Genomic DNA, 12,266 nt, shown 5'->3' on the forward strand with positions numbered 1-12,266 from the left:
CGGAAAATAATTACCAAAATTTAATTATGGCTTTATGTTGACGTGTTGGTTCACGTTTCCACGCCAGCCTGTGTGGTTAGAAGCAATTTTTAAAAACCTGTATGCTCGTAACAGTCTGCTATTATATGTGGACTATGCTCAAAGTTGCTATAAAAATTATATTATAAAAACAGTTGCTCATGGGAGAGTCTTATGTATGGACCACGGCATCTCAGACCGAAAGTGTTAAGTGATGAAAACACTTACTGTTGAATAAGAATAAACTATATCTCATTAAAAAGCCACCAGTAGAAATATGAAATGGTTTTCTAAAATGCAAAATTTAAACAATCAACGTTATTTTAAATTATTTGTACCTATAAGGTGGTCTACGTCATAATTAGTCAATATGTTTTCAGTTTTTGTCAATTTAAACAACACATGCCCGAGGGGCCCCAGCAGAGTGATATATATGGCGAAGGAAAATGTTATAATATTGTTTAAAATTTTCTAACGAAGTGTTTAATCATTGTAATAACCTTTAATCTGACAATGGCATGCTATATGAGATTGTCAAAGCTATGTTAATAGCTGTTATAACAGGGAACAAAATAGAAATAATAAATGAAACTGGGAAAGCGAATATTGTCTTGCGTGATTCTCTCTATTGGAACTCCAAAGGAATGAAGATATAAAAAAGAAATGCAGGTGACAATTTCTAAACGACAGGAAACAGGAATAAAAGCAGTAAAAACTAGTAGATTAGTATCCAGATGTGCAATCAGCTACTGACTCAAAGGAAACAATAGAAATAAAGCTGGGGGATCAGAGAGTGTAACATGGCGGCAAGTCACTTTCCATCGCTCCCGGTGTAGCTGGAGTCACCCTCCTGGTAAACTGTGGCTATGCTTACCGACAGTTTGCCCCATCCAGCAGCGACTGCATTCGCCCCGTCTTCTATCTCCTGTCCCTGAGCCGGCAGCTTCACTGTGGAAACGGTCACTCCATCCAGAGCTAGCGGAGGAGACACCTGCACACGAGATCACAGCTGTACTCAACTACGCGCGGGAAACAGTGTGTTCCACAGCAAGAAACTTTACAAGTGCACAGTTAATCACACATTAATTGGCAATTTCATGAATCTTTTAATCTTATCGACAACGATAATTACCAAAGAAGTCTGAATATTTGCGTCATCTTCAGACGCTCTCAGTATGAAACCCTTGACCAGTATTACAGGTGTTAAGGCAGTGTTACATTTTAAACAGGTGTACCCAAGTGGGACAGGGATTTTGTACCTTTTAATTTATACATTATCGTAGCTCGTAATGTTTACCTTTCTTCTGTGTTTCTACTTCTACGGTTTTTCTTTTTCTTTCTCTCTATAAAGACAGTTTACTAGTAGTATTGGTTCCTTCTTATAATATAAACAGAGTAACATCAGCAATTTTTACTAATTCAAGCTCTTCTATGAGTCAGATTTAGCAGAATACAAACTGAAGTGCCAAAGAAACCGGTACACCCGCCTAATATCGCGTAAAGCCCCTACAAGCACGCAGAAGTGCCGCAACACGACGTGGCATGGACTCAACTAATGCCTGAAGTAGTGGGAACTGACACCATGGATCCTGCAGGGCTCTCCATAAATCCGTAAGAGTACCAGCGGGTGGAGATCTCTTCTAAACAGCACGTTGCAAGGTGTCTCAGATATGCTCAATAATGTTCGTGTCTGGGAAGTTTGGCCAGTGGAAGTGTTTAAATTCAGCCACTGGAGCCACTGGACGTGTGGGTGTCGCATTGTCCTGCTGGAATTGCCCAAGTCCGTCAGAATGCACAATGGATATGAACGGATGCAGGTGATCAAACAGGATGCTTACGTAGGTGTCATCTCTCAGAATCGTATCTAGACGTATCAAGGTCCCATATTATCTAGACATATCAAGGTCCCATATCACTCCAACTGCACACACCACACACCATTACAGAGCCTCCACCAGCTTGAACAGACCCTTGCTGACAAGCAAGGCCCATGGATTCATGAGGTTGTCTCAATACCCGTACACGTACATCCGCTCGCTACATTATGAAACGAGACTCGCCCGACCAGGCAACACGTTTCCAGTCATCAACAGTCCACAGTCGGTGTTGACAGTCCCAGGCGAGACGTAGAGCTTTGTATCGTACAGTCACCAGGGATACACATACCACGGATGTTATGTTGAATGGTTGGCACGCTGACACTTGTTGATGGCCCAGCATTGAAATCTTCAGCAATTCGTGGAAGGGTTGCACTTCTGTCACGTTGAACGATTCTCTTCAGTCGTCGTTGGACCCGTTCTTGCAGGATCTTTTCCGGTCGCAGCGATGTCGGAGATTTGATGTTCCACAGGATTCCTGATATCCACAGTACACTCGTGGAATGGACGTACGGGAAAATCCCCACTTCATCACTACGTCGGAGATGCTGCGTCCCAACGCTCGTGTGCAGACTATAACACCACGTTTAAACTCACTCAAATCTTGATAACCTGCCATTGTAAGAGCAGTAACCGATCTAACAACTGCTCCAGACATATTTTGCCTTATATAGGCGTTGCCGACTGCAGTGCCTTATTTTGGCTGTTTACATAGCTCTGTATTTGAAAAAGCATGCCTATAACAGTTCTTTGAAGCTTCAGTGTATCTCTTCAGGCACAATACAAGAAATTTGAACACAGATATAACAGTTAATGTTTCCTACATTTTCCACAACTTCCAGATAATTAACTGCTAATGAACTAACAGTATAAGCAGATAAAATATAGTTCACAGGTTTGGTTCTATCTTGTTGTCTTCTGATAATTTGCTTCGTATTCTAGCTAACTTATCTGTGTTTCAGGCTCCCCAGTAAACATACTGTACGCATTCCTGAAATATTATACAGTAACTATTTCACAATTCTGTTTTTGCTCATTTTTTCCGCATTTAATAGAATGGTGCGTAGTAAAATGAGATTGTATTTCCCGTTATTTTCTATTAAATTTATAATAAATAGAAATTCTGTGGTGAGTGTCAGCATACGGGACCGAAACGTTGCAAAATTTGTTGTTTTTCACTGCTTTAACTGAAAAACTTATTTTTCTTTCAGGTATGCGTAAAACCAGAAAATTTATTGATTCTGTGTTTGGAAGTGTAGTACTTAAGATATTTGTAGATTTCTTTTTTTTTGTTTTTTACAAATATCTAAATGTTTTGAAACTCTGTTTGAAAAATATGGGTTTCTCAAACTTAAAGTTTTGCGGTATTTTACCATTTTTATCTAAAAAAGTCGTAACTGTTCTGCATCTTGAAATTGTGGGTAACAATGTCGAAAACTTGTGCGCCACAAATGTATCCACTCGTATTCGTGAATTCAGACTATTAAGACCAGAACCGAGCGAGGTGGCACAGTGGTTAGACACTGGACTCGCATTCGGGAGGACGACGGATCAATCCCGCGTCCGGCCATCCTGATTTAGGTTTTCCGTGATTTCCCTAAATCGCTCCAGGCAAATGCCGGGATGGTTCCTTTCAAAGGGCACGGCCGACTTCCTTCCCTAATCCAATGACATCGATGACCTCGCTGTCTGGTCTCCTTCCCCAAAACAATCCAATCCAATCCAAGACCAGACGAATAATGGTTAAGGAATGACTGCAGGCAGAAGGTGCTGTATATATCCGTTATGAGACCACTCCATTGCTCTGGCAAACATCACTTTAGATATACTTGGGTTGATTGATGGGGCAATTTTGAAAACAAATTTGTATTTTCTGTTCCCCGTCATTAGTTGTGATAGTACAAATATGTCTCTTGGTACAGAATAACTGGCCAAACATGTGTCATCTAGAAAAGGCACTAATTGTAATTACTTTTGGAAGAAGGAGGAAGACTCAATGGGTTTTAACGATGAACATTACAAAAGGCCACAGTATCTGATTGTGAGAGGAATGGAAAGAGATGTCGCCCACGTATTTTTCAAAATGATCATCTAAATAATTAACATGAGCAGTTTATTGAAGCCATTGAATATTAAATGTAAATAACCTGATGGTGATTTGAATAACCACCATCTCATATGTACGTCCACTGAGAACTGTTATAGGAAAGATGAAAGGCAGATCCACACTGCACTATTTTAATAGTTACTGATAACTGACAATAAAATGGCGAGACTTAAATTTAGCTTTTGCATTATGGTCTCGAAACAGTGAGTGATCTGCGACATTTCTCCTGCGTATGTGAATACTACAACGGAATGTAAAGAATTATATGAAATCCATCATATTTGTAAACTCACCCTCAGCAAAGCTATATCTGCAGATGAGTCCACCAGACCAGTATAGTTCACGTGTACGATGTTCTGCTCCACTTGGTGGATGGAGCCTCCACTCGTCTGTAAGTTTGTGCCGGCCAATATGTACTGCTCAGGCGGTGCGCTGGAAACGATCATATTAATTGGCAGCACACTGCGCCCACTTATGCACTAAGAAAACACACTGTCCATAACAAGTGTCTCCAACGATTCACAGTTACTAACTGTTAATATGTATTTTTTTTATTTTTTTATTTATTTATTTATTTATTTATTTTTTTTTTTTTAGGAAATGCGGAGAGCAGATAGTTAACATATGACCAATCTGATACATACTTTTAGATTTCTCCCGCGGGTCAGCTTCACTGGAGTGAGGAGTTAGACGCCATAGAGAAATGGCGCGCCCCGCGATCTGGAATAGTTTTAAGTGGCGCACAAGGGTGGAAAAGGGACCTTGTTTCGACTTTCGAGAAGGGAGTGGAGCGTTCGGTGGTCAATGAAGGTAGCCTGCGCTTGTCGGTGTCAAGTGCTGGTTTCCACGCACGAGACGGCAGGCAGCGAGGGGCAGTCAGTCTTGTAACCGCCGCTGACCGGAACAACACACGAGAGTGCAGCATGCTGTTGCTGGCCCAACTGGTCGTGGTGCAGGGCGGGTGGGAGCTCGCCAGAAACTCCATTTCGAGTCAAGTTTCTTTAGGTCGACTGAACTGTTAAATTCACTTGTCTGGTAGAGTCTTGTGTCAGTGATGATCTATAGGACGTTATTCTTTTATTTTGGTTAAAGCAAGGAACTGCACGCTGTGCTGATCGAAAGAATGGCTAACAGTGTGCGCTTCTTGATCATTGATCTAAAATACTCGTTCCTGCTCTGTATTAATGTGGTGTTAGCCAATACAGTAGTGATTTGGTTAGGAGTTGTTTTTCTCACTGGCAGTTTCAGCCATGAGCATTGCCAAAGTGGACAATACTGTGAATTCGTGTACAATTGGTTCGCCTTATTGTAATGAGTAATTGGTTATGCTTGTCGCTCTGTCGTAGAAGCCTGTTGTAAGTGTATGCGTTAAGGTAATTTGGCACGAGGCGTGGGCAAAGTGGAGAATTGCACAAATGGCTGAAGTAAGACAGCCACGTGTGACAGAGTAGATACCATTTTTCTCCATGTGTGCCACCGAGCCGATGTCTGCACACCTGGGTAAAAAGACGCGTACAATTTAAATTTAATGAGCTATTGTTTTTATTGATATTGCTAACGTCTATGTATTTGTATCTTACCCACTGTTCTTAATTAGTAAAATTCTGGGTTAATATTTTCTTAAAACTGGTCAAACTTGGCCAGGTAGTGTAAAGCAAATTGTGGCTGCCAGCTGTGCGTTACGATTCTGACTTCCTTACGGAGTAGGGTGTTAATTATAATTTTTGGGTTTCGAGATTTTGATTAATTGGATGTCATTCAATTTTCACCTTAGGTAACTGAATGTTGACTAAATGCACCAAAGAGTTTTCTTATTGCATGTCTGGAGCAGCTGTGCAAGTTCTTTTATAAAAACAAATTTTTTGTGACTGTTCAAATTCTTAATTGTTTTAGAGGCCACGATCCATTGTTCCTTCTTAAGATTGGTTTGAACAGTTTTTGCAACTGTTTAAATTATTAATTATTTGAGGGCCAAAACCGGCTGCCTTGTCAAAGGAGATGTTTGAAAATACTAACGATCAAGTGAACCAGCTCCATGATTAAATTCCGCCATTCCACAATCTTTCCAATTACAAACATAAATAATCATAATATTCTAAGAGTATTACATATGAAGACAGAACTTGAAGAGATTTTATACGCAAATGGAAACATATTATAACATGCTTGTACGTCGCTCCTTGGAGCCCATTGTGTCGTTGTAAATATTTTGAAACTACATGCACGGGTTTGTTTCATGACTAGGAGAGTCTTTGTCACTTCTGTTGGGAAACACCGCTCTAAGCGAAAACACAGTGATTGTTGCTTCCTTTTAAGAATGATACGCCGTGTAGGTTGTAGATTATGTCTTACAACTGTGTGTCAGAACATCAACACCTGGTTAACCGCCTTTAGAAAGGGAACACTGCTGTCTGTCCATATTCCACAGCGTCGTGGAGAAGTGCGTAAGGACGTTTGGCGGAAATGAGATAAGCCTTCGCTAGGTTGTTGCTTTGAGCTAGTCTCGTGAGGCATTTACGACATGTGCAGCAGGTAACGCATTATGCCCATAAGGCAGCTATACAGGTTCGAGTCATATTCTGGAAACGGCCCGCTATCAAAAGTTACATATAGTAGTACTTAATTCACTACTAATTGATGACGACACATCTGAAGGTACTAATAAGAAAGCAGCGATACTAGCATCACCTAATGGTCTGATAAATGTGTTACACCTGCTACGGTGAAGCACACGAACAAACCAAGAGAATAATGCAGATAGTCCAGTTTCAAGCAGATCCGTCAATAATCCATAGTACAGCAATCCAAAACATAGTCCATTTAACGGGCAGGTCACGAAAGTAAGATGTAAGTGAGGTAGAGACTATAGCATAAAATGTTTCGTAGTGCCTCGCAGCCGCCCGGTGGCCGGGTTTTATCTCATGCCCGACGTCCATGGCCAGGACTACACAACCACTTGCTCGCCTCTTTTACCAGCCGGCGGCGGTGAAGCTTATAGCGGAGGTCGTTGTATATCGATCTCACTGACGGATGACAGAGATACAGCATCCCTCTCCCTCCCTTTAATCGACGCTTAGGGCCAGAAGTAGCCCGGTCGATATCGTGATCAGCGTATGGGAAGGGTGGCCAAGTCATCTAAATTTTCACAGGCAATCTCGGCATCTCGACACGTGGAGTCGCTGAGACCTCAGTTGGGCCAGCGGTAGTGGCCGAGCGGTTCTAGGCACTTCAGTCCGGAACCGCGCGACTGCTACGGTCGCAGGTTCGAATCCTGCCTCGGGCATGAATGTGTGTGATGTTCTTAGGTTAGTTAGGTTTAAGTAGTTCTAAGTTCTAGGGGACTGATGACCTCAGATGTTAAATCCCATAGTGCTCAGAGCCATTTGAACCATTTGAACCTCGGTTGGCAGCAGGGAGAGCAGTGTTGATCCTGGAGTACGAGGGAAAGTGCTTTTGAGACGGTGGGGGTTGTGTCGAGGTAGAAGCCGTTAAGTGTAGGCTCAGCTGGTTTTAACATGAGACTGACAGCCTCTTCCGCATCTGCACTTTAATGTTGAGAACTAACCACTCGGCTTAGCAATTTGAGGCTGGCCACAACGACGGCACTGTCAAGAGCACTATGACGTTACCAGAGCGGAAAACCAGAAAGATACTGGATAAAAATTGAGGAACGTTGTCCGAAACGATTGTTTCTAGGATCTATTCAATGACAAATATATTCTGCAGTGCACTTTATAGTCTCCATTTATGTAGTATTTAACGTTATAACGTGAGGAAATTTGAGTAATAGGTTTATGACGAGGAGTGGCAAGTGGGCGAAGAGAGCACCAGCTGGATTCACATGAACGGGATAGTTAGAACTGGAACCATTGCAGGGGTGCTGATTGGGTTGACGTACAGGACTTGCAAGGGCAGACTGTCCTCTCGATGATTTTCCAGCCTTTAATGGAGCGTATTTGTAATACAGTTGAGTTTAGTAAAGCCGTGAGGATTTCATTTACTCCTGAGAGAGGAAGCGAACGAGGCAGCGCAATGGTTAGCACGCTGGACTTGCATTTGGGAGGATCACGATTCAAGCCCGTGTACGGCCATACCGATTTGGGGTTTTCCGTGATTTCCGTATATCACTTAAGGCAAATGCTGCGATGGTTCCTCTTAGACTTCAGAGCCACTTTCCTTCAGCATCCCTTCCTGATCCGAACTTGAGCTCCGTCTTTAATGATTTCATTGACAACGGGACGTTAAGCGCTAATCTCCTCCTCTTCACCTCCTGAGAGAGTAATACCAAAAGCCCACAAACTGTTTCGCCGCTCAGTTGCAAGTTCAGGTAAATTAATGTGTCTCAAGTATCGGTATATAGTCAGTTGCAGTTTCTTTCTGGCACATTCTAGCGCGTACCAATCACTCTCTTTGGGGATTTCGTTGTAAATATATCTATGAGAGAGTGTGACTGCTGTTCGTATGATCGGCAGGAGAAAGCTGAAGTAGCGACAAGTTTTAAAAAGAAAGCACCGACTTAAATTTCATACTGGATGGACTAGTGTATAAATGGTTTACGTTAGTGTTACCAGCTGTAATTATATGCTAATATGTCCATCTGAGACTTGAAAGGGCATTTTCGAAGCAAGCAAACTCGTCCAGTTTAGGAGGTTTGTAGATAGAGCTGTAAATGAAGGGAACTAGGTACTTGGCTTCTCTGGCTGCTTCAAAGATATTTAAACCAGTATAGCTGGACATATTCGCGCTTTTTTACCAGTTAAGCCTACCTTCTCAGCGCACTGAGCTGTCTTAGCTCCAACGTGTTGGTACACCTGCATCTTGCAGTTTGTAGGCTAAAGTCCCTGAAGTTGTTGTTGTTTTGGTCTTTAGTTCGAGGAACTTTTTGATGTAACTCTCCATGCTACGCTATCTTGTGGATGTCTATTTATCACCGAATAACCATTGTACCGTACATCCTGAATCTGCTTTCTATATTCATCTCTTAGTCTCTGTGTACGATTTTTAACCCATCATACTTCCCTCTAATACTAAATTGGTGATCCCTTGACGTCTCAGAATGAGATAATGCCACGAACATCTTTCTGCCACGTTCTGATTAGTATATTTTCATAAGTTACGTACCCTACCCATCTAACCCTCACCACTGTTCTATAACACCACATTTCAAAAGTTTCTATTCCCTTGTTGCCTAAACTCTTTATCGTCCCTGTTTCATATTAATATGTGGATACACTCCATAAAAATATTTTCAGAAAAGGTTTCCTGACGCTTAAATTTGTATTAGATGCTAACAAATTTCTCTTCTTCATTCTCTTCTTTCATTGCCATTCTACATTTTATATCCACTCCACTTCGGCCATCGTCAGTTACTTTGCTGCTCAAATAGCAGTAATTAGCTACTACCTTCAGAGTCTCGTCTCGTAATCTAATTCCCTTGGCATTACGTAATTTAATTAGACTACCTTCGATTATCCTTATTTTTCTGTTGTTTATGTCCATCTTACATCCTCCTTTCAAGAGACTATCCAGTCTGTTGAACTGATCTTCCCAGTCCTTCGTTGTCTCTGACAGTATTTCAATATCACAGGCAGATCTCACTTTTTCCTTTTCTCCTTGACCTTTAATTCCTACTCCAAATTTTTCTTTTGTTTGTTTTACTGCTTGCTCGGTGTGTAGACCGAAAAACATTAGGGATCGGATGCAACCCTGTCTCACTTCTTTCGCAACCACTGATTCCTTATCAAGCCCCTCGACTCTCATAACTGCCGTTTGGTTTCTGTAAAGTCGTAAATAGCGTTTCGCTCCTTGTATTCTACCGCCGCTGCTCTCAGATCTTCCAAGAGAGTATTTCAGGCAACATTGTCAAAAGCTTACTCTAAGTCTGCAAATGTTATAAAGGTAGATTTTCCTTTCCTTAACCTGTCTTCTTAGCGACCTCGTAGGGTCAGTATTGCCTCGCGTATTCCTACAGTTCTTGAGAATCCGAACTGATCTTTCCGAACCTCGGCTTATACCACTTTCTCCATTTCTATGTAAGGATTTCGTGTTCGCATTTTGGAACCATGACTTACTAAACTGACAGTTCAGCAATATTCACACCTGACACCACTTGCTTTCCTTGGAAATGGCATTGTTATATCCTTCTTGAACGCCGAGGGTATTTCACCTGTCTCATACAATTTGCTCACCGGGTGAAAGATTGTTGTCATGGTTGGCTGGTTCTCTCAAGGCTAACAGTCATTCTGAAGGAATGTCGTCTACTCTCAGGGCGTTGTTTCGACTTCTCTTTTGTGCTCTGTCAAATTCTCCTCGCAGTCTTGTATCTTCCACATCATGTTTACCTACGTCGTCATACAACTTTTCTTTGGAGATGTCTTTAATTCTCCTTTAGGCGGTATCTATCTTTTCCCTGGTGATATGCGTCTAACTCCTTACACTTTTCCTGTAGCCGTTCATGCTTAGGCATTTTTCGTTTCCTGTCAATCTGACTTTTAGAAGTTTGTATTCCATATTGCCTGCTTCATTTGTTTCATTTTTATATTTTTTTCATTTCATCAATCAAATTTAATATCTCCTGCGTTATCCAAGGATTTCTGCTAGGCCTTGTCCTTTTAAGTACTTGATCCTTCACTATTTTATGTCGCAGAGCTATCCATTCTGCTGTATTTCCTGCCCCTGTTCTAGTCAATTGTTGCTTGGTACTCCCTCTGAAACTATCAACAACCTGTGGTTTATTCAACTTATCCTGCTCCCAACTCCTAAATTTCCTACCTTTTTGCAGTTTTTAGTTTTAATTTAAAGTTCATAACCAATAAATTGTGATGAGAGTTGACATCTACCCATGGAAATTACCGTTTAAAATCTGGTTCCATAATCTCTGTCTTACTATTAAATAGTCAATATGGATCCTTCATCTATCTTCAGGTCTTTTCCACGTATTAAACCAATTGTTAGCTGAGATTAAACTGTGCTTTGTGCAAATCTACCAGGTGGTTTCCTCTGTATTTCATTTGCTACAACCCATATTTATCTTTTATTTTTCCTTCTCTTCCTTTCCTGCTATCGAATTTTAGTCACCTATCACGATTAAATTTTCGTATACCTTAACTATTTGAGTAATTTCTTTTACCTCATCATTCATTTCTTCAATTTCTTCATGTTGAAAGCATCTAACCAAAATTTTTTCCTTTCTTATTAGTGAAAGTATCAATGATAAGATTTTTCCAAATTAATTATTCAACAAACCTGCATCTGACGACGTCTGTGAACTTGTTTCTTGTACTCGTCCATTTTGCCAAAAATGCAACATGTATTTGACTCAGCAATCAAGTTTAAGAGAATAATGCCGTTTATGCAATGGCATTAAGATGGCCCTGAAAAATTAACTTTTGGCCCTGATGTTTACTTGGTGAAATTATATCTTGGCTGGCATTGTTTTGTCTCTGGTTATGACTTGGATAATTATCATTACGATTTGAAAAATTCTGTTGAGTGTTCTGACGAGTGGGTGGGCCATCAGAGGTTTGTCGTCGTTGGTAGTAATCATTGGCACTGTATGGTTGATGGCGGTTCTGGTGCCACATTTGGCTTCTTCGTAAAAAAGATGTGTTGGAATTATTCTACTAATTCTCCCAGTTTTTCTGGTTGTTACTGTACTGCCGATTATTTTGTGGGGTATTGCCATATTGACCATTGCGGAACGACATTGATGGAAGGGGATGATAATTTTGATTCATGAATGGGTAGGCATTCACATCATTCTAACATTCTGCTGTTACTGGGGTTATGGAAGAAAGCGTCTTGCATTTCCATATTAAGGTCTATTATTCGGAAACTGCCTGCCGTTATTACGGAAACGGTTGTCTCTATTCTTTGAGTTTCCGGGAAAGAATGTGACTAGATCGTGGATTGTGTGTTTCATCCAGTTCAAGAAGCCATAAAACACCACGAAAAGTGTTCAAGTTCTCTGTGCGATTCCCTGTCAGCAATGGAACCTTCAATGATCTGGGTAATGTTGAAATACAAAGCTGAATGATACTGGAAGGGCTGTAAGGTTCAGTTAAATGATGATACTGTTGAATCATGTGGTCAAAATATTGTGTCAAAGTGCCAAATCGTGAGTTATAAAAAGGTGGCATATTTAGCAACTGATCTTTCACATCACGCTGTGAAGTGGGATTCCAGTAAGGATCAAGAAATTGTTGTTGGTATGACTGGAAAGACAAACATTGCCGTGCAATGTATCACATACGTGTTGCAGGTTC

The 12,266-nt window shown here is 41.0% G+C and overlaps 1 protein-coding gene across 1 annotated transcript in view; it reads right to left on the reverse strand.

The window, feature by feature from the left end:
- The window catches only part of LOC124774801 (trypsin-3-like), a 70,984-nt gene that overhangs the window by 21,612 nt on the left and 37,106 nt on the right, over positions 1 to 12,266 (reverse strand). The window contains exons 3-4 of the mRNA XM_047249514.1: positions 4,296 to 4,434; positions 893 to 1,009 (exon numbers count right to left, since the gene is read on the reverse strand). Coding sequence (XP_047105470.1) covers positions 893 to 1,009; positions 4,296 to 4,434 — 256 coding nt within the window. The remainder of the gene's footprint in view (positions 1 to 892; positions 1,010 to 4,295; positions 4,435 to 12,266) is intronic.

This window comes from Schistocerca piceifrons, chromosome 1, assembly GCF_021461385.2.
Source record: "Schistocerca piceifrons isolate TAMUIC-IGC-003096 chromosome 1, iqSchPice1.1, whole genome shotgun sequence".
Classification (NCBI taxonomy): domain Eukaryota; kingdom Metazoa; phylum Arthropoda; class Insecta; order Orthoptera; family Acrididae; genus Schistocerca; species Schistocerca piceifrons.